This window comes from Lutra lutra, chromosome 13 (genome assembly GCF_902655055.1).
Source record: "Lutra lutra chromosome 13, mLutLut1.2, whole genome shotgun sequence".
NCBI classification, from domain to species: domain Eukaryota; kingdom Metazoa; phylum Chordata; class Mammalia; order Carnivora; family Mustelidae; genus Lutra; species Lutra lutra.
Window position 1 is genome coordinate 86,468,784 of NC_062290.1, and position 27,342 is coordinate 86,496,125.

Genomic DNA, 27,342 nt, shown 5'->3' on the forward strand with positions numbered 1-27,342 from the left:
CATGGTCCGAAGCCACTCTTTAGTCGTGGATGAACAGAGGTCTGTCATGGTCCAGTGGGCTTGGTCCTTGAAATGAGGGAACCATGAAGCTTAGTTGGTGCCCTGTGTTTGCACCTCATTCTCTTGGGTCAAGCCTTCATTGTATTACAGAGTTGTTCTGTTAGAGAGGCTACTACGGTACAATCCAGCCACTGCAGATTTCTAATCTGCTTATTTATAATTCAAAAGCTTGCCTATATATTAATGAACCCTTAATGAGCTGTTGAAAATGCCTGAATTACAGTCAGATTATTAAACTCAAACAGCCCCGTAATCATACCATTTGAGTGGGCTTTAGGTACTTTTCACATCTGCAGCTTAGTATTGTGAAGGGTATGCGTTTATTCGGAGAAAGCTTTGTAATAATTTTGACCCGTAATTTATTTATTGCCCTCTGAATGCAGTCGTCTATGCAGATGCTCTCTCCCATTATCTGTGGGGCAGGTGCACAGCATGTTGAAAGACAGCTAATTAGGATTTGCTGAAAGATATGCAAAAACTGTGGGCTTATAACAAAGCCAAGTTCATTGTTAAACAATGTTTTACTGTGTTTGTATGATTTGTCTAAATCTTAGGGATAGTGAAATGAATGTTGTGTTTATAAGTAGATTGCAAATAGGGTTGTTGTTGTTTTTTAACTTTATAATACTATTATAACTGAGGAGCCTAGATGTAAAACTTCATAAATCTCTGTAAATGTTCTACTATACATTTTGGATTAAAAACAAGAATGAGCAGTTTTTAAATTATTGTTTTTTCAAGTTTAAATCTGAAGATATCAAGATCTTTTGATACCTATACGGGCAGATACATCCTGCCCCTTGCAAATTTAGGTTCATTAAAATGCATATAGGTGCCCAGAGGAGTAGGTCTTGTAATTGGGAGCCATGTGTGACTTTGGCAGGTTAGTAAGCTAAGTAATAGTGAGTGAATAGGTAGGTGGGATGAGGAATAGAATAGCAATCTGAATGTAAGGCAAGAATATGGATAGAAATATTTAAATTAAAAATAATTTTAGAAACTAGATTATTTCTATTCGAAGATCCATAATCATGAGATTGCTTAGTAGAGAAAGAAATTTGATTCACTTTTCCAACTGTAGGTATGAAAATGACTTCAGTATTGATAAACAGCCTTCTCAATGTTGCCTAATTACAAAGTGCTATAGTACTTTTCATCCAAACGAGTATGAACTTTTTGTCAAGGAATGATTTTTCTGATGTGACTCGATGCACATAATTTATAAAATAAGTGCAGAAAGATATATTAAAACATTTTTTTCCTATATCTGAGGCAAAACTGAAATGTTAATTTACTTATGATTTTAGAAGAGATATTATTCATCACAAAGGGAAAATGTTATACCAGCTAAAAATACATACTTATTTTTATTTGTGTCCACTACTGTTGACTTTAACGGTTCCTTCCTGTTGGTGTGGTAGTATTGGTTTATATACCTATTAGCAATGTATAAAAGTGCCATGTTTTTGCATTTCTTCCTAATGAATTTCCTTTTTCGCTCTCCCTTATAGTCTGCTTCCTTGTGTTTTAAGTCACTGTACTGCCACACTTGTGCAGGGAAGTGTAATAATTTTGACTATGGATATTGATCTACTATTAAAGAACCTCACCAAATAACCATAGGAAAAAGATCAGTGTGTATAAATACGAGGGGGAAAACTGGAAACCTGGAGGGACCTTGAAGGTAGATTAAAAAAAGGACCCCACGTCTCCAGGAGAATCACCAGTGTCTGTATAAATACAAAAGAGAAATAGTGAGCACACAAAAGTGTGAGCAAAAATTTAGTTGAAAAAGGAGAAACTTAAGGGCCTCCCGACAAATAATATAAAATGAACCTGAGCCCAGAGTGCAAAAGAAGAGGCTGGTCAGTGAGTCCTCACTGCATGCCAGATGCACAGAAAACGGTATGTGCAACTACAGGCATGTCGAGGACACGAGTTTTTAATATCTAACAAAGTGAATTAGAAGGGAAGAAAATTAAAGATGTTAAATTAAAATGCCAGCATAACCAGTATTTACCAGATCTAGAAGAAATAGCAAATACATGTTTTTCTATTTTTAATTATCAGCAATGTTGATACTGATACTGATTTTATCTTATTTAAGAGAGTTTCCTAACTTTCTGGTTCCCTAAATGAATTTATTGTCTTAGTATATTACAGTCTTCAGACCTTATTTATTTGCCTCTGAACAGGCAACAGATATAATTTTAAATTATTGTGAGTTAGTTTTATTACCCAGTTGAAATTATTCTGAAGTATATTTTTAAATGAAAGTGACAGCTTTAGAGTGTTTTGAGGGAGGAAATTAAAGTTGTGCATTTGCGTTAAGACAACCAAGAGCTCTGTCATGCTGTGGGTGTAATTCAGGACATCGAGGAATGAAATCTGTTCTTAAAAGAATTGATGGTAGTTTTAGGTTAGCATATAAAATCACGGAGCTGGTGCTCAGTTGAGTCCTTGGCAGCTTATAGATGTAACTGTCATGTAAGTTACACCAGACACAAGAGTGTGCACCACTGTGGATAAACAACAACAGCCACAGACGAAAAAGGCAGAATCCAAACGCAGGCATGCAAGATGCCAACTTCCCCGCCTCCCTCTTCCCCAGGATGCCTTGTAACTAATGTGGGGAGCCTCCTTTTAAACAGATTTACAGAGGTTAATTGGGCTGGGATATTTTAGATTATGTTCCACATTAATGAAAATGCTGATTTTGAGCTGTCATGACTCCAGTGCTTTTTATACCATGATAATTATTTTAAAACTTTGTCTTCTGTGTTGTTGAAAACATCTTGGCAGAAAGCCTATGTGACCTGATTAAACCTATGAATTGTCAGCTGTGATCTATAGTTCTCAAACGAGGTTGCTGACTGGGCATCACTTAGGAAGTTCTTGATTTAAAAGCAAAATTAGATTGCGACTACTGTTTGCCATTCCAGTGGTACATTTTTAATACTCTATTTAGGGTCCTGATTTCACGGTTTACAGGCAATTGGTGAACATATTCATTCACTAATATATATTTTTAAAGCATAGCTAATTACCTCATGATGTATGAATTTCTTTCTCCCCCTGAAATTACACAATAGAAACTCCCATCTAATCCTGTTTGTTTTCTAATTTTTGTATATAGTTCGTGAATCAGTTATTCTATGGGATTTCAAATTCTGTTTCTCCAGCCGTACAGAGAAGCAGAATAACTACCTTTAGATGTGTTTATGTCCTTGGGATTATTATTTTTTTTCCTTTCTCCAAATCCCCAATTTTTTAACCCCTTCTCATTTTATGCTTAAATCCTTGAAATTTGGGAAGATTGATGTTAGCGTATTCTGAGAAGCCAGGGTTACCTTTTTCCAGGGATCCAATCTAGGATAAATTAAAAGGGGGTAATAATAGAAATTCTGGGATGCATGTAAATATTCTCTTGAAAAGAATTTTCATACTTATGCTTATTGATGAATGTGAACAAAGAAATTCTCAGCATGAATCGTAGTACACTGATGTTGTTTGATCATTTTCTCAAATAAACAAAAATACTCACACGATTTGTCCTGTTTCTCGCTTCTTCTCTCTCTGTCTCTCTCTTCCCTTGAAGGTCTCAGCATCAGAGGAGCCCAGGAGGAGGACCCTCCCGATCCCCAGCTAATGAGACTGGACAATATGCTTTTGGCAGAAGGGGTTTCAGGTCCTGAGAAAGGTGGGGGATCGGCGGCAGCAGCTGCAGCCGCGGCAGCCTCTGGAGGTTCTTCAGATAACTCTATTGAACACTCAGATTACAGAGCCAAATTGACCCAGATCAGACAAATCTATCACACAGAACTGGAGAAATATGAACAGGTCAGCAGCCGCCACTCTCATAGTCCTGCACAAACCCTCTGTTGCTCTTCTATTAAACTGCGCTAACCGATTCTGAGGGCTGTGAGGGGTAGGTGTTAACACAAAGAGTGAAATAAATAAGGTCAATGCAAAAACCCAAGTGAATTGTTGGATTCATGAAATGAAGTCCCTTTGAGATTTCAGAGGTGAAGGGAAACCTATTTTGTCCCATCTACTTCTTCTAGTTTTATTCATTCCTCACATTCACGTGCCCTTACTACCACGCCTGCAACCATCCTTCCCCTCTAACCTCGTGCTTGGTGCCCTTCAAAGCTCTGGATAATTAACATTTACACACTGGCCTTGTTCATGAGTTCTAACAACTTTTAAAGGGAAGCACTGCACAGGGAGCTCTTCCTCTTGTGCTCTGAGCTCCAGAATCCTCCCAGGAATTAATTCTGATGGACTGTGCCAGACTATAGGGGAGGGAGCTACTGGCACAAAGTAAGCAGGTTCTGGCCTTTCTCTCTGAAGAAGAGACTCCTAGGATAATTATAGATACCTTGGAGCAGAGAATACTGGGCATTGTGTGCTAAATTCCTGAGTAGATAGGGGATGTGTATTAAAAATGCTGTCCTCAGCAATTACGTTAAACATACTTCCTTGAATCTAAGCTATCTTTAATTTTAAGCTGTGTCATTGTTTACCACCAAGAAAAAAGTTAACACTACCCAATTGAACTATAACATGCTATTGACTGTAATATGCTCCATACTTCACAAAGATGTTAAAAGGTGGGAAAAAATAAGTCTTAGATTCAATGAAATCATGTAAAATGTTGGTAGTTCATTTTCAACTTATTTTTGTTGTTAGTTTCAACCTAAAAACCTGTTTAGTTTGACAGATTTTTCACTAGCAGGTAATTTAAAAATAAAAAAAACAAACACACATTTTTATGGAAATATTTAAATGTACCCCCAAATAAAAAGAATATTATTACATTGACTTGGGTGAAATTGCCAAGCTTTAGGTCAAAAACAGTTGTGTACTGGCAGTTTTATAGAGCTCAGCCTACAATAAGGCACTGCCTAGACGCCCATCACCCAGATGCATAATATCAGTATTTTGCCAGTCTTTATTTTGCTTGTCTCTCTCTCTCTCTCTCTCTCTCTCTCTCTCTCTCGCACACACACACATACACACACACACACACACCTTGTTTTGGTTTTGGTGGGCTATTTTAAAGCAACTCTTAAGCATCATATCGTTTCACTAGCAAATACTTCATTGCATAGCCAGGCATTTCATGAAGTCCAAACACTTTAATGTGATGTGGGCGTCCTGGCCAGTTTTATTACTGATTATTCTTCTGAGTTCCCTGCATAGTTTCAGTTGTATATGTTATTTTTTTCATTGCCTTCTCAAATATTCTGGATATGGTGGTATTAAGCAAATGTTGGACTCTGTTCCAGAGGTGAATGTGTTTGAGGGAGGGTAGAAAGTTTATGTAGCTTGATGTTAAAATCCAATATAAATTAATATTATAAGATATTGTCTTTTTTTTATCCTGCATAGTACTTTCTGGAGTCTCAAACTGTATCTCTAGCCTCATTTGTAGGGATCATTTTCAGTGGAAGAAGTGCAAATAAGAATTTTGGAAAAACTATCTTATGTATGTACACGTAAAAAATGGAGCTTTCTGACTTGACATATGAATAATTGAGAGTAAACAAAAGAAGTCTTGATTGAAAAAGTTGCCCTGAGCATAAACAGAAGAAAATGGTTCCAATTTGTAGTATAATCTTAATTGCATAACTTTATGTTAACTATATCTATACATACTTCCTAAATAAATACCACTATTCACCTTGCATGGAAAGATCCATAGTATTAGGAGAGAAATGACCAACTTTCTGGATAAAGAATTAAGGCAGTTCCCTCACTGTCTCCTACCAAGTTTCTTCATACCAGCTTCCTTTTTTCCTCCCTTGCCCTGTTGGGAGTCAGGTGAGGCTGTCATCAATCAGTGTCACCAGGGGTTTTGTTTTGTTTTATTTGGAATTGTTTTTGCTTTAGGAATACACACAGGTTCTTTGAAAGTTAATCTGTAGTATGTTCTTTTGGATTTTTTTGGATTCAATATATTCAGAAGTAATGAGTTTTAAAGTGTAATAATGAATCTTATTTCTCGATATATTCAGTAACCTAATAAAAACCACTTAAATATATATTTCCTTGCTCATTTTTGACACTCTCTGAAGGAAAAATATAGCCATTTGATATTGCTATAGTTTTATGGACAAATTAAAAGATGGAGTGTGATGACTGGTTGGCTGATTAACAGAATTTCAGTTTACAGATTTCCTTCTGTAGGTTCTGAATTGTTTTAGAAACAACATAGCAGAATTTAATTCACTTGAGTTTCTGTGGGGTTGGCTTTTATAGTTTTTCTCTCTGTAGTTCCTAAGTTATTCGATTGGTGAGTTTTGACATAAGATAGTCAGTTGTTTTTTCGCAAGTCTTTGGGATACAAGTTGTGGGCTCTAACTGGGCTAGACCTTCCAGGGATACGCTTTGGAGCTACTAGGAGGGCTAAGCAGAACTAAGTGAGATGAAATGGTGGCATTTCCAAGATAGGTGGCATTATAATTTCCATTTTATAGATGAGAAAATGAGACTCAAGTTGAAAGATTTGTCCAGTGTCACACATCTAGTTAGTGTCAGAATCAGGTATTGAAGTCAGTTTCTGACAATATGCCTTCCTTTTCCACTGAATTGTGCTGCTGCTTATATAGAATTGGAAAATAATTCAGTACATTCTGGTTTTCTCTCATTCGCTCATGTCGACTTGCGTTTAGAATGGGATCAGAGTAGAGAAGGAAAAAACAACTATTTTAATGACTTTCCAGAAATTATACTTTTCCTCCTAAAAGTAAGCATGAGTATTCTGAGTGACAGAGCTTATTAATAATAGGAAGAACATACCTGTTAAGGCAGTGGCTTCATCAGAAAATTGTGTTGAGTCTTTTACTGAAAGAAACAAATACATTGGAATCTTAGAACTATTCACTCTACTGTGTTTTGCAATGAAGCAGTAATGAAAATGTATCTGAAGCCTGTTTAGATTTAGATTGCCATAAAATTAACAAACACGACCACTGCAGTAAATTAAAGTACCTTATAAACACAGCCACATTTACAAAGCTAAGCAGACTAGAGAGCTACAGTTCGAGCAAAATTAAATCCAAGCTGCAAGGCTCAGTTTTATATGTGTGTTTCAGGAATGGTACTGTCTTTAAAATCCTGTCCTTTTTTCCCTCCAGAAAATGTCCTTTGATCTTGTGTCTTCATTACATAGGCTCAGATATAATAATTTTTGGTGATAACCATCTAAAGTCACTTACAAACACTTTTGAAATATAAGGCCTAGAATATAGAGTAGAATAAGGTTCTTGAATATTACTACCACCCAAAATGAATCAAAACTTTTTCACTTTTCAAAAAAAATTATAATTCACTTTTCTTTTGTTGATCCTGACACCCAACAGGGATATATAATTTTCTGAAGTTTGCAGCAACTATCTTATCATACTTTGGGGTGCACTGCTTCTTTCTTTAGCTAGGAAAAAAACCCTGGTTGCTTCTTTGTCTTTTTGTTGATTAGCTACAAGTTTTGAAGAATGCTTTTACTATACCTTTCAAATAGGCTCTTAGGATTAAAGGTCCAACTATTAAAATAAGTGAATTCCTAATGAACTTGAACCAGGGGTCCTGGGAACCCCGTTTTTAACAATTCAAGGCCTTTTGGCTTCCTCACCTCTCTACCAAAGGGAAATGGACACATCAGTTTTTGCAAATGAAATTTGACTTAGACATTTGTTCTCAGTTAAAAAGAAAAAGATATATCACGCCCTGTGCAGCTCTCCCACTTCGCTTGTACCAGAAGAAATGCTTGTACACAGGCAATTCACTCCATAATTTACAGCGGCTATAATAGAGATGACATATTGAAAGCTATCTACTATAATTATATTGAAATACATTTTTGCTGAAGGCAAAAGTGTTGTAAGGGTCCCAACCCTCCCCAAGCATCTGAGAACCTGCTTTCTGAGTTCACAGATGTCTTTTGAATTCACCTCGAATCAGGTGAAACATTGAGCCAAGCATGCACACTGAATGTATCCAAGACCAGTCAGGTACCACTTAGCTACTACAGGACTTTCAGACTATAGGGAATTAATTATTGGGGGAATGGAGAATGAATGTGGAATCTAAACCATTATAAAGGCATGTCCTTGTGCTTTTTGAGGATCTCAACATTTATGTGGTCAGATTTGCCGGTAAAATCCCCTTTGCTTCTAAAGGAGTTTTATTTTTATGAGGTTAAAAAATGCTGATGTTATTACCTTAGAGGTTGTGTAGCCCCCAAATTCCTAATTCCATTTTTGCTATTTGTTCTTAAGAGTTAAGCAGGAATGGGCGCCTGGGTGGCTCAGTGGGTTAAGCTGCTGCCTTTGGCTCAGGTCATGATCTCAGGGTCCTGGGATCGAGTCCCGCATCGGGCTCTCTGCTCAGCGAGAGGCCTGCTTCCCTCTCTCTCTCTCTGCCTGCCTCTCCATCTACTTGTGATCTCTCTCTGTCAAATAAATAAATAAAATCTTTAAAAAAAAAAAAAAAAAGAGTTAAGCAGGAAGGACAAAAGGGTCCAAGCTGACGGAAACTCTGTATTTCATTCTCCCAAGCAAGGCTTTGTCATTCACTGCTTCCAAGGGAAGAGTTTCACTTCCTGTCAGCCTTCATGTTGGGTCTTGTCCCTGGCTGGAGAGAGTGTTTGAGTGTTTCCCTTTTTTCCCTCCAAGTTCTACATACCAAATTTATCTTTGACCACAAATTTGATTAATAAAATGAATTGTTTCATATTTGAATATTCTTTTGTTTTCAACTTCTGTCTGTATTATTCAGGCAGTAGGAAGGCGTGATTATATTACTGTATTAAGTAATCAGAGCAGGGACTGTTTGCAGAATAGCTAACATATACAAAATATGAATTTCATATAATTGCCATTTTCATTGTCAATAACTGCCATTTACTAAGTATTAATTCTGTTCTAGATTCTATGCAAAGAGCTTAAAATATATATTATACTCCTTACAAACCCTTCATGAGATAGTCCCCTAAATCATGCAATTAGGTAAGATGTGTTGAGATACAGTAGATAATTCGTCTTTGGGGCTGTTCCTTACTCATATTGGGCTCATTCTACTTGGTTTAGAAAAAATATCTTTAAATATTGCCTTTTATTCTAAAACAAGAAGAATTTGTTACTTTAATAAGCATTCCATAAATACAAAATCTATGATATTGGACTAGAGTTACTTGCAAGGTTATAAAGACATCTACATGTCTAGATCTAGATGTCTAGAGAATGGATACATGCAAATTTGAGAGGCAATAACTTTTTTTTTTAAAGATTTTATTTATTTATTTGACAGAGAGAGATCACAAGTAGGCAGAGAGTCAGGCAGAGAGAGAGAGAGAGGAGGAAGCGGGCTCCCGGCTGAGCAGAGAGCCCGTTCCATCCCAGGACCCTGAGATCATGACCTGAGCCGAATGCAGAGGCTTAACCCACTGAGCCACCCAGGTGCCCTGAGAGGCAATAACTTTTAATGGAGATTTATTCTTTCTTTGATAAGTAGATTTTAGAATGGGGTATCATGATTGGTTGATTGCAGTCAGCTTCTCTAGATGGTTACAAAAGACCAATTCAGTTTTTAGATCTGATCACTGACCCAGTTTAAAGCTTCTTCTAAAATTAGTGCTTGCTCACTATCTGATTTTATATGTTTACATTCAATGGTGTGAATTTACAGGCAAGGAAGGGGTTGTATTTTGAATTCACAATGAAAAAAAACACCACCACAAAAGAAACGAAACTTCAACAAAGTCAAACAAACCTGGAAGTTTAGCAGACCTGAAAACTTTAATTTTGAGGGTAAATGAAATGTGTACAGATAGTGAGGAGACAGTTTTACCAGCCAACAAATATCATTAAAATCATTATCATAAATCACGTATTTCACATCTTCAATTGGTTTTGGATTATTAAGGAGAAAGGAATAAATGGCAAGGAGAAATTCTCATAAATAAGAGCTGGTTGAAAATATTTTTTCAGATGAAGCTTTTCATATTTTATGTTCATTGAACTATGTTATTGGTATGTGTGTTTTAAAACACAAAAATGCATCCTAGATCGTTTTCAACAGCTAGACTAAAAGAAAAAGAGGTTTCTGCCATTAGTTTAAATCAGAAAATTCAAGGAGTCAAAACTCTTATTTCCTGAGTGTTCCAATTAAGCAAGGTGTTTCTGTGTTTGTATTGTGGACATTGATGACCAGAAAAATTTTAACTGATAATTTCACTTGGAAAAACAATAAGGCAATGAAAACTTTCTCCAATGTCTATTTTAATAGTATAGTCTTATAGGTATGACAGAGATTGTGATAAATGTTTAAAGCGAACCTCCCACATTAAAAATGGCATTGATGCTAGTATGTGGTTGGGTGGCCCTTCAGAACAACTCTGCGATCATTTGATCATTCTCATAGCATTTATATGTTTAAAAAATGTATACCTTTTAAGGACTAGAAGATGAGGCAGTACTGTGCTCTGCTGTGAAACTGGTTACAGATGATGCTGTAAATGAGGCTGTAATTTACTTTCAGTGGTATAAAGGAAAAAAATCACTTTGCCTAAAGTGTATGCATCTTTCTTAAGGGTGTACCCAGATTTTAATTATCTAAATGTAAATACTTAACGAATTTTACTTAGAGTAATGAGCTAAAGTGCACACTACATAAATGAGATGTTCTAATTAATCATGTATGAACTACTGGTTTAAAGAAAAGCTATGTGAATTCTGTGAATGTTGGGCTATTGCCAAATTGCTAATCAGCATTTGCATTCATAGATGAGTTCACTTAATAAGTTGTGAGACATTCAGCAAATGTTTTAGGAAATTATGAGTTTTTACATGCAGAAACTTTTTGCTTTTAACCCTTTTTCCCCTACATGCTTCCTAGAAACCATAGGGAAACATTATTTCTGGAGAGATTAAAATGCAGCTAGAGAAAAACTTAAGAGAAGCTAACATCTCAGGTATCATTCACATAGGAGTTTTGGATTATTTATCATGTTGTACACCCTGTCAAAGATATATGTTACCATACTGTGTGAGCTAGGTTTTTAGGAATTTACGATGTTATATGTGCAAATTAAAAATGCTTCCTTCGTCCAATACAGTGATTCTCAAAAGTTTTGGGTCTTAAAACCTAGACTCTTATAAGTTATTAAAGACCCTTAAGAGCTTTTATTGGATGGATTTCATCTGTCAACATTTATTATGAGAGAAATCAAAACAGAAAAATTGAAAGTATTTATTAATTAATCTTAAACTAATAATAAATCATTATATGTTAACCTAAATAACATTTTTTAAAAACCTGTATTTTACCCCCAAACCTCAGCATCTATTGAGAATAATGACTCTGTTTTTACATTCTTGCCAAACTCTTTAATATTGGGCTCAGTAGAAGTCACCTGGATCTTACCCATGCTTCTGCAGACAGTCTGCTCTCATGTGGTTGAAGTACACAAAGGGCTTCTGGATCTGACCTCGCACAGATATGGCATTGGAAAAGGCAGGAGTATATGGTAATAGCCTTTTCAGATAGCTATGGACTTTCTTCTTTGATATTACACCAAAACTTGACAAGTTGTAATACCTTAAAAGTTAGTTATAATGTGGAGTTTGAAACTATATCAATTAACTCTTTGTACTCTGTTTCTTTAAAGTCCATTGGTCTAATACTCACTTCTAATGGTGTTTTTGTAACATCATGCATTGATCATTTGGAAAATACTGGTTCACTCAGTTATATCCATCTTCCAGTGTTGACACATTTCATTTTATGATACCAAAATATAGTTAAGAATATCAACACCAAGCTAATCAGAAAGTTGACTGGGAAACCATGAAGCTCACAATGGTGGATGCAAGTTTTGCAAAATTCAGATTTTTACTTGAAAACTCAAATTTTGTTATGATACACACTACTTACTGTCAGCTCTTTGACTTGACATGGCAGACACACTTCATTTTTGAGAGAATATCCGCCAAATACCCGAGTCTGAATAATTATAATGTGTTGGTTTTGCTTTTTGAAAAAATGGTGTTCCATGAAAAAAGCAGCTTTAGCTCACAACTGAAACAGTCTCACAAGTGCTTTTTCTCAAGATAACCAACCATTGATGTGCAGTAGAAGTGCTTTTTGTTTGTTTCCCATTTTATCACACAGAATTTTACAGATGTAGTGAAGGGTTGAGATGTAATAAAATGAAGAATTTCTCTTGCTTCACCAAGGACATTCGTAAATGAAACTGTCTTTTTTGCGTGTGTTTGTGTGAATGCATGGTGAGAAAGAATTAAGAAAGAAATGTCAAAGATTACTCAGGATGTGGTTTCCCAAAGAGTTTTTCTTAGCACTTGAGTCTGCAAGATGCCGTAGAGCTGTGCTATCCTGTCTGGTGGCCACTAGCCATGGGGAATAATTGAGCGCTTGAAATCTGGCTAGTTTTTTGTTTTTTTTTTTTTTTTTTTAAGATTTTATTTATTTATTTGACAGATGGAGATCACAAGTAGGCAGAGAAGCAGGCAGAGAGAGAGGAGGAAGTAGGCTCCCAGCTGAATAGAGAGCCCGATGCGGGGCTCAATCCCAGGACCCTGGGATCATGACCTGAGCCGAAGGCAGAAGCTTCAACCCACTCAGCCTCCCTGGAACCCCGAAATCTGGCTAGTTTGAACTGAGATGTGCGAATGTCCCAGATTAGAAAGTGTGCCCCCCAAAATAACGTAATATTCTTCATTAGCCATGTTTTTAAAATACTGAATATGTGTTGAAATGTTAATAGTTTTCATATAGTGGGTTAAATAAATATATTTTTAAAATTAATTTCACCTGATTCTTTTTATTTTTTTAATGTGGCTGCTGGAGTTTTGTTTTGTTTTGTTTTGTTTTTTAATTTCATATGTGGCTTGCAGTGTATTTCTTTTGGATAGCACTGCTCTAGAGAAAAGAGATTTTTGTATCCTAATTTATCTGGGGGAAAGTTAGCTTTCCCATTCCCCCTTAAAGATTTATTCTGCATATTGCCGTATTAGTCTTGAGGAGTCTTGCAAAAACAAACAGACAAAAACCTTTAAAAATTTTGGTTAACTCAGCATTTTCCAAACATACTGTACTTTTGGACCATCTATTGACATTCTCTGGAACTAGCTATAGAAGCACGTACTTTCTGGGGCGCCTGGGTGGCTCAGTGGGTTAAGCCGCTGCCTTCGGCTCAGGTCATGATCTTGGAGTCCTGGGATCGAGCCCCACATCGGGCTCTCTGCTCTCTCGGGGAGCCTGCTTCCTCCTCTCTCTCTGCCTGCCTCTCTGCCTGCTTGTGATCTCTCTGTCAAAAAAAAAAAAGAAGCACGTACTTTCTGATCCTTGTGTGGGGACATGGTGCTGGTCCAGGTTTCTTCAAATTATCACAGAGAAAACAGAGTGTGAGAGTTTGTCAAATTACATAATTTTGAAATTATATGAACATCTCTTTAGAGAAAGTGCAAGAAAAAATATGTACAAATATTTCTTGGCAGGTTGACCACTTATATTCAGTTTGGCCTACGGTAGGGTAAGTAGTATAATGGGGGACAATCTTAAGTTTATTTTTATTTTGGTTTCCTTAAAGGTAGAAAGAACTTAAGATTTTAGAGCTTCACAGTTCTTTAACATTTTACTGCGTCATAACCTAGGACAATAATTCTTAGCCTTTTTTAGTTATAAACTGGCTAAGAATCTGAAAAGAAAACAAAACTCTCCAGATTGTTCCTTCAGGTGTTACACATCTGCATACAACTTGGATAAGATTTCAGGGAGCCATAGACATTCTAAACTTATCCACGGACTGCAAGTGGAGAATTCTTCACATATGGTGCAGGAATAACGTACTTACAGATACTAATCAACATTACTCTTGAACTGTAATACAACTGACCAGTCAGTAGATGCTCATTGGATGCCTACTGTCTGTCTCTACTGCACAGTTCTACACTCTGAAGAATCCTGTTAAGTGTAACACAGGGTCACTACTTGCTTAAATTGCTTAAGACTTAAAACGTATGGGGGGAGAGAAAAAAGCACCCTTTAACTGATAAGCAAGACTCATTTTACCTCATCTTAGAAATATGTATAGGAAAGCTCTGTAAAGCTTAGAGTAACTGAAACACCCAGTGTACTTACTTGAAAGGTTAGTTCTCTAATGAGCAGTTAGAAAAACCATCATGTGCTATATGTGAGCAATGTTCAGGATATCTGTAGGGAAGTGGACATTATTACAGCTTCAAACTATGTCTTGCCGTGATCAATGATTGTTCTGTCTGCTCGCCCTACCAGGGGCATCTGTGCAATAAGATACAGAATCTCTCTGTCTTGCCTTTTTAATGAAAATGCCAGAAGATGTTCTTTTTATCCAAGGGTATAGACTGGTGCTTTATTTACCAAAGCAGTAGTAGATTTCAGTGTAGGCCCCATTACTTGGTTTTATCGATTTAAAACAATACAGGTGAACTGAAAGAGGGGTTGAGGGTTGTTAACTTAAAAGTTTGAGACCCAAGTCTGATCCTTGTTTTCCTGCTGCACCTGTCCTGAAGAGTAAAGCAGCTTTACTCATCTTCCACGGCGGGCTCATATCTACTGATAAGGCCCACACCACAGCCACATTATTCCAGGACAGTGGCATCCTTGTCATCCAAGGCCCTTTATGTCCTTCCATGGACCTGAATCCCTCTTCTCCTCTACATTTTCTCTCATCCTCTGAACTTGCTACCTATCATTATTTCCAGGGTTTTTCTTGTGCCTAGCATTCTTCCTAATGTCCACCTTTATCCACCTTTCAAAAATCCCACCCATTCTTTGAAGCCCAAATGTCACTCTGCCATGAAGCCTGATGATTTCTCTGCCTCCAGATGAGAATACTCCCTCCTTGGAACTTAGGAAACCCTTAATCATATCTTCCAGTGACACTTTGCACAGACTGCTTGCTTGAGAATTACTTTCTTATATATATTTTATCGTACTAAAGACCAAGTACACATCTTGCTCATTTCTCTCTACATTAATAGCATCGGGAAGAGTTTGCCCTCCGTAGCCCTTCATTAAACATTTGCTGAATATATGTAAAATCCCAGAGAAAAACAGGAGGTGCTTAGTATTGACAATGCACATATATTCATATTTATACATAGGAGTTGGTGGAGCGTGTCCTCCAGTGGGAAAACCTCATTTTGGGACTGGGAAAAGGGTGGATGGAAGGACAGTTGAGTGCTCTGCCTCCTTTGCATGTTGGGCCATTCATAGTTTCAGAATTCTTGCTGCCCCATCTGACTATCACTGCCATTTGATAAATGTCTTAGCTTTCATTTTTCCCCTACCCACTGCATAATACCATTGGCAATTGCAAATGAAGTGGAAATTTAGATGTTAATGTTTGGGTATGATAATATAAAATACCAGATTCCTAAGGAGTGACTTTTTTTCCCCCCTTTACAGGCATGTAATGAATTCACTACACATGTGATGAACCTTCTCCGAGAGCAGAGTAGAACACGTCCCATTTCCCCAAAAGAGATTGAAAGAATGGTGGGCATCATCCATCGAAAATTTAGTTCCATTCAGATGCAGCTCAAACAAAGCACTTGTGAAGCAGTTATGATTTTAAGATCGAGGTTCCTTGATGCCAGGTATGTGAGGCCACAAATCTGTTGCATGGCTTTTTTTCTTTCCCCCTTTCACTCCTTGTATATTATTTTCTGTAAAACTGGCCAGTTGGTCCTAGAGTCTTCTTTAATTTGGCTAAGAGCTCTTCTCTACAGTGGATAGGCAATTCACCTCCTGGTGCCGGCACTGTGAGGCCTCTTATCTGGGAGTGGTCCTACTATTAGCTACCATTTTGGTGACTCAGAAAACAGATAGGATTACGGCTGCTACTAATGACTTAGGAAGATGTAGCCTTTAATTCTGATGCTAATAAGTATTTTTAAGGATAAAAGTATTTTAAGGATAATTTTCAGTATGTAACTCTGTTTTAACAAAGGTTTGCTTTCTAAGAATTTCTCGGTGTTACATTACCTGTGCCTATTGTAAGACAATGCTTGGAGACACTGATACTCCCAAGAAAGAAATGTGTTGTAGTTAATAGCAATGACCGCAAAAACCCCAAATACTGTTTTTCCAAATCAAGGAAGAAAGCTTATCAGTTTCTTCCATAAAGATGAAAATTTCCCTTTTATCTGAAACTTTCACCAAGTTTTGCAGGAGTTGATCAATTGTATATGGTGCATCGCACCTACTAGATCATGTAGCAGAATTGTCAAGCTCCTAGGGTATGCTGCCTCTGAGGGGAAGCCTTTTGGACATTGCTGAAGCTTGTGATCGGTCTTCAGCTTTTGAAAGGAGTTTCTGTTTTGTTTTGCTTTCTCTCCCTTGCAATCTGACAGAGGTGGTAATTATTATCCAACTTTTACAATATTGAAGAAAATAACTAAGTTAGCTTCTCAACTGGACAACAAGATGTGTGGGACAGTGTTCTTGCCAGAGCTCGCTCTTAGAGAACAGAGAATCGTATGCCACCTAACTGTACTACCATTCTCTTAGCTAAGGAAAGCCCTGTATCACTTCTGGTTCCTTCTTCTTCCATACTGAATCAGTTACCAGAACTCACCAGTGCTTGGTTTTCAGCCTTGCCCATATTAGCTCTTTCTTTCCATGCTCATAATACTCAGTCCATCCTTTTGTACCTGGCCTAGCACAGTTCCCTCCTGTGTCTCCCTGTCTCCAGTCTCAGTCCCTTTCTTACCCATCCTTCCCACCGCCCTGGCACATCCCTGTGATGCCCCAATTGCTTTGCTTAAAAACCACAGTAGCTTTTCAGTGCTGGATAAGTCGCATACACACTATTTAACCTGGCATTTAAGGCCTTATGTGACCTGTCCTGCCTGAATTGCTTTTTCGTTATTAAGATTCTTTGAAGTTTTATTCTATTTTTTTCTTATTTAAAGAATCCCAAGCTCACTTTGGAAAATTGGATAATCTATAGCATAGAAAAATGAAAGGTTAAAGAACATTACATTTTTACTACATAAGGAAAGAAAATTACTGAAAATGCTCTAGGATATTTCCTTCTGGTTTGGGGGCTTTAAAAAAATGTTCTGGCGATAGTGCAATATGCCTGATTTGGTTTGCGGCTTAAAAAATTTACCATGAATAAATAAACATTTTTATATAGTATAAGCTCTAATTTTAAACATTTTAATGGTTGAAGTCTACCAAATGGATATATGATAAATAATTTGCCTAGCTATTCCTGCATTTTCGAACATTTAAGTTGTCCCTATTTATTTCCATTATGGTTTCTTTCTTCTTTTCTTCTTTCCTTTCTTCCTTCCTTCTACGAGTATTTGCTTATGCTGAAGATTATAAAAGTAAACAAGACGGGGTAACATATTTGACCCAGTTGAACTTACATTCTGCTTGGCGAAACAGACAAATCAACAAGTGAACAAATATGGGCGTACCTCAGAGATATTGCAGGCTTGGTTCTAGACCACCACAGTGAAGCGAGTGTCACAATAAAGTGAATCAAATGAATATTTTGGCTTCCTAGCCCCTGTAAGAGTTATGTTTACACTGTACTATAGTCTGTTAAGTGTGCCATAGCATTATATCTAAAATAAAATGTACCTGCCTTAATTAAAAAATACTTTATTGCTTAAAAAAAAATGCTAACCATCATGTAAGCTTCCAGCAAGTTATAATCTTTTTGCTGGTGGAGGGTCTTGTCTCAGTGTTGATGCTGCTGACTTATCAGGGTGGTGGTTGCTGAAGGGCGGGGTGGCTGGGACAATTTCTTAAGACGACAGTGAAGTTTGCTGCTTGACTGTCTCTTCACAGACGATTTCTCTGTAGCATGTGATGCTTTTTGATAGTATTTTACTCACAATAGAGCTTCTTTCAAAATTGGAGTTAGTCTTCTCAAACCCTGCTGCTGATTTATCAACTGTTTATGTCACATTCTAAATCCTTCGTTGTCATTTCAACCATCTTCATGGCATCTTCACCAAGAGTAGATTCCATCTTAAGAAATCACTTTCTTGAGGGTTTCTGGGGAGGAGGGGAATAGGGAGAGGGTGTTTAGGTTATGGACATTGGGGAGGGTGTGTGCTATGGTGAGTGCTATGAAGTGTGTAAACCTGGACCTAGACCTAGACCCCTGGGGCTAATAATACTTTATATGTTAATAAAAAAGATTTAAAAATTTAAAAAAAGAGAAATCACTTTCTTTACTCATCCATAGGAAGCAACTCCTCATCTGTTCAAGTTTTATCATGAGATGGCAGCAATTCCGTCCACTTCAGGCTCCACTTTCTAATTTCCTTGCCATTCCCACCACATCTGCAGTGACTTCCTCCACTAAAAAGTCATTGTGAGGTTTGGAATCAACTTCTCCCAAACTCCTGTTAATGTTGGTATTTTTATCTCTTCCCATGAATCATGAATGTTCATAATGGCCTCAGAATGGGGAATCCTTTCCCCAAGATTTTCAATTACTTTGCCCAGATCCAGCAGAGGAATCACCATCTCTGGCAGCTATATCTTTACAGAATGTATTTCTTAAATAGTGACACTTGAAAGACAGAATTCTCCTTAATCCATGGGCTGCAGAATGGATGTTGTGGTAGCAGCCATGAAAACATAGTCTCATTGTCCATCTCCATCACTGCTCTTGGGTGGCCAGGTGCATTGTCAGTGAGCAGTAATATTTTGAAAGCAGTCTTTTTTTTCCGGAGCAGGAGGTCTTAACAGTGAGCTTTAAGATATTCAGGAAACCATTTTGTAAACAGATATGCTGTCATCTAGGCTTGGTTGTTCCACTGATGGAGCATAGGCAGACTAGAGTTAACAGAACTCTCTAGGGCCCTACAATTTTTGGAACGGTCAGCGAGCATTGACCTCAAAGTCACCAGCTGTATTAACTCCTAACCAGAGAACCAGCCTGTTCTTTGAAGCTTTGAAGCCAGGCATTGACTTCTCTTCTCTAGCAAGGAAAGTCCTAGATGGCATCTTCTTCCAGGATAAGGTTGCTTTGTCTACACTGAAAATCTGTTGTTTCGTGTAGTCACCTGCATAATGATCTTAGCTAGTTCTTCTGGAGAACTTGCTGCAGCTTCTCAGTCAGCACCTGCTGCTTCTCCTTGCACTTTTATGTTATGGAGGTGACTTCTTCTATAGACCTCATGAACCAACCCCAACTAGCTTCATAGTTTTCTTCTGTAGCCTCCACCCCTCTCTTAGCCTTCACAGAATTAAAAAGTGTTAGGGCCTTGCTCTAGATTAGACTTTGGCTTAAGAGAATATGTTCTAGCCTACTTGATCTTCTATATAGACAACTAAAATTTTTTTTAAAAGAAAAAAAAATTTAAGATTATTTATTTATTTATTTGAATGAGAGAGAGAGAGATCCTGAGCCTGGGGGAAGGGCAGAGGGAGAAGCAGACTCCCTGCTGATCAGGGAGCCTGACACAGGACTGGATCCCAGGACCCCAGGATCATGACCTGAGCTGAAGGCAGACACCCAGCCAACTAAGCCAGCCAGGTGCCCTGTTTTCACTTTCTTATCATTCACGTGTTCTTTGGAATAGCATTTTTAATTTCCTTCAAGAACTTTTCCTTTACATTCACAACTTGGTTGACGGTTCGGCTCAAGAGGCCTAGTTTTTGGCCTGTTTTACCAAGCTTAATGAAGACACACCCCTTTCCCTCTAAGCTTAATCATTTCTAGCTTTTAATTTCAAGTGAGAGATGTGCAACTCTTCCTTTCACTTGAACACTTAGAGGACATCGTAGGGTTATTACTTAACCTAGTACCAATATTGTTGTGTCTCAGGGAATAGGGAGGCCTGAGGAGATAGGGAGAGACGGGGGATGGCCAGTCAGTAGAACAGTCCAAACACACACAACATTATTAAGTTTGCTGTCTTCAATGGGCACGGTTCTTGACATCCAAAAGCAATCACAATAGTAACATCGAAGATCACTGATCACAGATCACCATAACAAATAAATAATAATAGAGATGTTTGAAATATTTCAAGAATTATCAGGATGTGACACAGACACCAAGTGAGCAATTGTTATTGGTAAATTGCCTCTGATAGACTTGTTCAATGCAGGACTGTCACAGACCTTTAATTCATCAAAATTGCAGTAACCTTTGAAGCACAGTAACACAAGGTATGCCTGTGTGCTATGGTATTCTATTCAGTTATGCAATGAAATGCAATGGTAAGTGCTGTGAAGAAAATAAAACAAGGTAAGGAGCAAAAAAATGATGAAAAGAGGATATTATTTTAAACACGTTTATGGAAACTAGTGTTTCAGTGAAACTCTTTATGCATTGAAACTTTTTGATCTTTAGAATTATTTCCTAGGATTAATTCTCACAAATGGAATTATTAGATCAAACTTCTAACATTTTTAGAACATTAAAGTGTTCTCTCCTGTGATTAATACAAAATGAAATCCCTCTTTGTCTTACCTGTTTCCTCTGATTAGAACCACTGCCCCTCCTCTCCTCCCAGCCCCCCATCTCTGGCCTTCCACAGTAAACTCTCAACCCTACCCCAACTTGGTCGCCATTGATGAGTTGTCATCTGTGAGGGTGTCCAGCATGGAGCCTGGAATGGAGCGAGTGTTCATGTTGATTTCGTGAGACCTTGCTCATCCTTCCAGGCCCAGCCTAAATGTTCCTTTTTGGGAAGTCCAGGGCACGGGACTGGTCTTTACCTTCTCTTCAATACTGATACTACATTGTCACAATTCTCTAGACCAAACTTCATTCAGATTGCCTTTATTATAGCTTTTCAGGAACATAAGCCACATTGTCACTGAAAAGCAATCGCCAAGTCTTGAACGTTTATATTCCCCACGATTCCAGCAAGCTTCTAAGTGCAATAACCTGCAAAAGGTAGTTTACTGGCTAAGCAGATGAATGAATATTTCTGCTTCATACTTTTAATATCTCAAGTCAGAGAGTTCTAAGGTAGTGTCAGAGAGCAAAAAAAAAATTTTTTTTTTCAAAATTGCTTCTCAAATTCAAGTATTTTAACAAAAGACACTATGTAACAAAGATATTTTAAAGTACTTCCTTCAAAGAGAAATCCTTCCTAACAATTGTTGTCCTTATTTCTGCTGATACTTTCCCATTCTTGTCAACATGTATGCTTTTTTTTAATTACATAACTGCATTCATAATATATACACCTAAATGATTTATTTTTCTTCTGAGAAGAGGAAGTATGTTAACAAGTCAGAGTGAGCGAAGGCAGAATGGGAAGGTGGCAGAGCTTGGAGCAGAGTCCCTTCTCCCGCAGAGATTGCTGTTAGTGACATTGCAATGCTGATGGGACACGGCCCTGGGACTGAGGTGCCGCTGTACACTGGCCTGAGGCACAGCCATTTAGAGTGTGCTAAAGCCTGTGGGAAAGGAACTTAGGGGGATGCTTAATGGGCATTTTCTACAGAATGTTTTTCTAAAAAATAAATAAAGCATAACACCAAGTTCTCCTGTTTTATGCCTTCAAGTGAATGCAAACGCTGAGCTTTGGTTCCGTCTATTCCTGTAGTGCCTTTCAGCAAGCCCTCTGCACTGGGAAGCCAAGGTTTTTCTGTTCTAGGCAAACATGCTCATTCAGATACATGATTTCCTTGCTCACTGTGGCTTCTCCTTTGGCCACACTCACATTTTCCTGGTAATTGGACAAATTGAAGCATGTACCAGTGCAAAACATTTACGAAGAAATTTGCGTAGGTCCCTCTGCTCTTCTAGTAGAAGTGCTCTAGTAGGTTGGACATAGCCAGACTGTCTGGGGTGGGGTATCCTATTCTGCTCATAAATTTGTTCTCTGACGTTTTTCAGCATTTACTAAAACCATTCCTAAATAAGCTAGACTTAGCTTTGCTTTCCCAGATGTGTTCCTATTCATTCCTCCTTTCATTTCCCAAAGAAATGCCCTTGTGTCAAGCCTCAGTCTTGCTTCTGGACTCCATGTTTATTATTATTATTATTATTATTATTTTAAAGATCTAATTGGCTTTATTCAACCATTCAGCAACTGAGCAGCATCCCATCTAACAAAGAAGGGTGCTCTGGACTCCAGGTTTTAGACTTAGAGTTCCGAATTCATATGCTTACATATAATAGATCGGTGGAGTGGCTGGTTGAGGGACAATAAGGATTAGAACAGAAGGGTGCATGTCTGGGGGCATAGCCATCACTCAGCATTAGCCTATGGCTGGCTTCTGAGAACGTGGGATTTGTGTGACTGATCTTCCAAGATTTTCATAAGAAGTCAGAAACTTAGATTTTCATGGGTAGGTCATTTTTGTATGGTCTCAACAAATATGATACTGTATCATAGTATTGGGCCAGGTAATTATATATAGATTTGGGCCAGATAATTATCTATAGATTGGACAGTTTCAATACCTACCCTAGACCTTTTTTACCCTACTCACCCACACGCCCACTTTTCAGAGGGTGCCTCTTCCAAGTGCCCTCAGGTCAGAGGAATACATGACTGCTGCAGAAATCCCAACTGCTGTTCTTGATGTCTTTCTCTCCCTTTCCTTCCCTCCCTGTTTTTCCTCACCACCTCCCCCATTTAATTCCATCATATTCTGTAGATTTTAATTCCTAAGTAGATCTTGAATTTTTTCTTCATCCTTCAGGAAACAACCGATGGTTTAACCTTCCAAAAAATTATTAAAATTGGGAAATTTCGGGACTCTAAGCTGAGGTGTTTTGATCAGACCTAGATTTCTTCCTCCCCTGACTCTCCCTTAATGTTGAGACATAGATCACATACTTAACCGGCCATGTTAGTGACATCATTTTAACTAGAAGAATCTCATAGGGTCTACACGTTTTACAACTGCCTACTGACTCCTTCCTGAGTATAGGATATCACAAGTGAAATGATCATTAAAATTATTTGGAAGATAGTTTTAAGAAAATTATTTGGGGAAGTATTTTCTAGTTACTGGAGGATCTAATTGAAAGTGAAGTCTGACAAATGCTAATTTTCAGGATGGAATTCTTTAAAATTATAATAACAAAACCCAAACATGAGTAATATTTTTGCTATTTGAAAGAAATTGTTAATAAATACTTGGTCTTCTAACTCTGCCACCCCCTTCCCAGTAAAAACAAAGATAATTTCCTTCCCTGCTTTCCCTTGTGAACAAATCATGCCTTATTCCAGACACTTGCTTATGCAGAAAAATCTAGAAATTCTTCATGTATTTTTTTCCTGTGGCACCTGCTGGCTCAATGTGTTAAGCTTCTGCCTTCGGCTCAGATCATGATCTTGGGGTCCTGGGATCGAGCCCCACATTGGGCTTTCTGCTCAGTGGGGAGCCTGCTTCCCACCCCCACCCCCATCTGCCTCTCTGCCTACTTGTGATCTCTGTCAAATAAATAAATAAAATCTTTAAAAAATAAAAACTTGTTAAAAAAATGTATTTTTTTCTTACCTTCCTTCTCTCTTTCTTCTCCACTCACTGCCCCCATCCAATCTATCACCAAGTCCTACTGTTTTTACCTTTCAGATAGATCTTGAATCTTTTTATTTCCATTATTCTCGCCCTATGCCAGGTTACCATCATCTCTCAATTTGACCATTGCAGTTGTCCCCTTAAATATCTACATTTCCTGGGGCTTCTGGCTGGCTTCAGTCAGTTGAGCATCTGCCTTCAGCTCAGGTCATGATCTCAGGTCCTGGGATTGAGATCCCCCTCATTGTCGGGCTTTCTGCTCAGTGGAGTCTGCTTCTCCCTCTCCCTCTGCCTGCCACTCTGCCTGCTTGTGCTTGCTTGCTCTCTCTCCAGCAAATGAATGAATAAAGTCTTTATTATGATTATTATTAACATATAATGTATTATTTGCCCCAGGGGTACAGGTCTGTGAATCATCAGGCTTACACATTTCACAGCACTCACCATAGCACATACCCTCCCCAATGTCCATAACCCCATCCCCCTATCCCAGCCCCCTACCCCCCAGCAATCCACTGTTTGTTTTGTGAGATTAAGAGTCTCTTATGGTTCGTCTCCCTCCCAATCCCATCTTGTTTCATTTTTTCCTTCCCTACCCCCCACAACCCCTGCCCTGCTTTTCAAATTCTTCATATCAGAGAAATCATGTGATAATTGTTGAATAAAGTCTTTTTTAAAAGATCTACATTTCCTTTCATGCCGTCATCCAACTCTTCTCAGCAGTTAGAATGATCTTTTTGGAACATAAAACTTAAAGCCTTTAATAGCTTCCTGTTGCACTTAAAATCTTAAAACTCTTATGGATCCACTAAGTGTGTGTATAATCTGGTGCCTGCTCATCCTTCCATGCCAAACTTACACATTCCCTGATTTTTATTGTGTGCCAGTCTCCTCTGTCCCTTTGGACTTTCCATGTTCGTTTCTGTTTCAAAACCACTTTCTCTGCTCATTCCTCTTCCCCTCTACTTTTTGTCTGACTAATGTAATGCCTACACATTCTCCAGATCTCAGATTCAATGTCACTCCTACAAGGAAACCTTTCCTGACTCTGTAATCTATGCTAAATTTCCCTCTTATATGCTTTTGTTATACCTTATACTTTTCCTTCATGACACTTGATATGGTCTCCATAATTTGTATTTATGGTCCGTGATACATGTCTAATGACTTTCTTCCCCCTAACTTTCTGCTCTCTCCCTGAACCCTCCAATCTCCTATAAACTCTCTGGTAGACCTTACCTGTTTTGTTCCCACTGGATCTTTATTGAGCACCTATAATGCATCAGATCCTTGTTGAATAAATTAAAGAATCAAGTTAATTGTGCTTCACATTCTTGTATTTTTAGTGATCCTACATCTTAAAATAATTTGAACAGTGCTTTGGAGGATGCCAAGAGCACAACTGCAATATCATGGTGATAAATCATTCCCTGACAATGTTTAAAAATAGAAATCTATTTTTTTTTTCATATAATTCTAATCAACATATCCCTCTTTGGTTAAGGCTGATTATAACTATAATTCTCTTTTGGTTCTTGTCATAGACGAAAAAGGCGTAACTTCAGTAAACAGGCCACAGAAATCTTGAATGAATATTTTTACTCACACCTCAGTAACCCCTACCCCAGTGAAGAAGCCAAAGAGGAGCTGGCCAAGAAATGCAGCATCACAGTGTCACAGGTGAGAGGACGCCATGGGTCTGTCTTGTTTCCCTGTGGATACAGGAACCCTATTCTTTTCTCGGGGTATCACCAAATTTCAGATCCATGTGTTCCATCATCAAAGAAGATAAAAAATATATATATAGATGTTTACACATTTTTATGTAAGCTTTTTAAAGCTTAGGTAATTTTTTTTAATCCTAAGTGGCAAGGAATCAAGATAATCACGCACCACGCCAGTGTAAATCTTCGATAGAGGGGACATAAACATGCCATGGGGAGAGACACGGTTTATTCTTAAGTGACTCTTCAGTAAATGGCATGTAGTCCTGCTTTCCCTGATTTAGATGACTGACCTAAGCTTCTACCAGTGAGAAACCAATTTATTTGTTGCCGAAAGGAAATTTAATATAACTCTTTGGTGAAAGCTTTGAGGAATTCACTAAGTGTTTTCTTGGTAACCATACTATGATATTTGGGTCCCAAGGATTTCTTTGCTTTCTTATTACTAATTAGACAGAAGAATTAAGTTTATTCCTGTCACTGTTTTGTTGTTTTTAATGTTTATTTGTAATAAATTGTGGCCCTGAAATTAGCTGTCATCTTCTAACAAAAATACATTTAGTTTTAGGCAGATAGATGGGTATTTAGGTTGAGGATTGGAGACAAACCACTGTACCTCCTTATAAAATAAGTACATTTTACTTATAAAATAAGTATATTTTACTGGCATTAGCTCTAAAATATAATTTTATTTAAATACTTACACAGTTGTTTATAGATTGACATTGGGATAGCTTTTTCTTAGAGCACGCAGATGTGGTGATTACCAGCCAGCTGTTGCAGTGGAACTTAAGGAAAAGCTGACCCTTGGCAGAAATTTCAATGCTCCCTATTGGTCATGGGACACACACATTTTTTTTTTTAAAGACTGTATTTATTTATTTGACAGAGATCACAAGTAGGCAGAGAGGCAGGCAGAGAGAGAGGAAGGGAAGCAGGCTCCCCGCTGAGCAGAGAGCCCCATGTAGGGCTCAATCCCAGGACCCTGGGATCATGACCTGAGCCAAGGGCAGAGGCTTTAACCCACTGAGCCACCAAGGCGCCCCAGACACACACATTTTAAAGTAGTTTCTAAATAAATACTCCTGTTGTGCATCTGAAGTCCAAGATAGTAAAGATCCCCTTCAGATCCCACTGGAAGTTTTATATCAGTACTTTAAGTCATTGTTCTTTAAGGAATTAGAGTCTGGGTTTGAGATGATTTCCAGCTTCTGTTTTGGCATTACTTTCCATAGGACCTCTAGAACCATCTTCGGTTTATAATTAAGCTATCGTTTAAGAGTTAGTGTCATTCTCTTACAAAATAGTGGCTTATCTTGATTCCTCTTGGAATATAGTTGATTTGAGTTACCAACTTGTGAAGATGCATATGGAACATTCCTATCTGGGTGATGTAGTACTCACCGCCACTTGAGCTGTGAAGGAACAGTGTAATGCTGGGCCATGTCGGGAAGCTGGAATTAAGTGCGTGTTTTTCTGGTGTGCGCATTTTCCCTGAACACTGGTGAGAGGATTGGGCTCGCGCTAAACGCCAACTGATGATGCCAACCCCATCTTCCGGCTCTCCCAGCAGCTCTCTGACTTTAGAATTCAAATGTTTGCAGGTCCAATTTCAGTCAAAGTGTTTTCATGCCTTTGCTTCTTTTCTTACTTCTATAACATAGTAACCATTGGAGAATAACACAAATTATAGACATTTTTTGAAAGCGATACAATCCTGGCTTGTCATTAGTGTAGTACTAGCATTTTGTGTGTAATGGTAGGACTTGCCTGACACATGCTGTGCAGTAAGTGGCAGAAAAGTTTCCTTCTGACTGCTCTGAACCAGGGAGGTTTTGCTCTACTTCTAAAACAGACTAAGAACACATTACTTATTTTTTAAGCACATTACTATATTCATTTCACTTACTTTCTGATAGAAAAACAGCTTTGTTAGGTTTAAAAAAAATTTTTTTGGTAATTGCTTGAGACATAGAAATAATAGACTTAGATTAGTGTGTCTACAAAGCAAACTTGCTGACCATTT

At 37.9% G+C, this 27,342-nt stretch overlaps 1 protein-coding gene across 3 annotated transcripts in view; it reads left to right on the top strand.

Moving 5' to 3' along the window:
- PBX3 (PBX homeobox 3) overlaps window positions 1-27,342 on the top strand; it is a 217,795-nt gene that overhangs the window by 158,717 nt on the left and 31,736 nt on the right. For all 3 annotated transcript variants that reach the window (XR_007122271.1, XM_047699986.1, XM_047699987.1), the window contains exons 3-5: window positions 3,659-3,900; window positions 15,532-15,722; window positions 25,137-25,272. Coding sequence is in view for 2 of the 3 variants with exons in the window: in XM_047699986.1 (XP_047555942.1) it covers window positions 3,659-3,900; window positions 15,532-15,722; window positions 25,137-25,272 (569 nt within the window). In the remaining variant the exon portion in view is untranslated. The remainder of the gene's footprint in view (window positions 1-3,658; window positions 3,901-15,531; window positions 15,723-25,136; window positions 25,273-27,342) is intronic.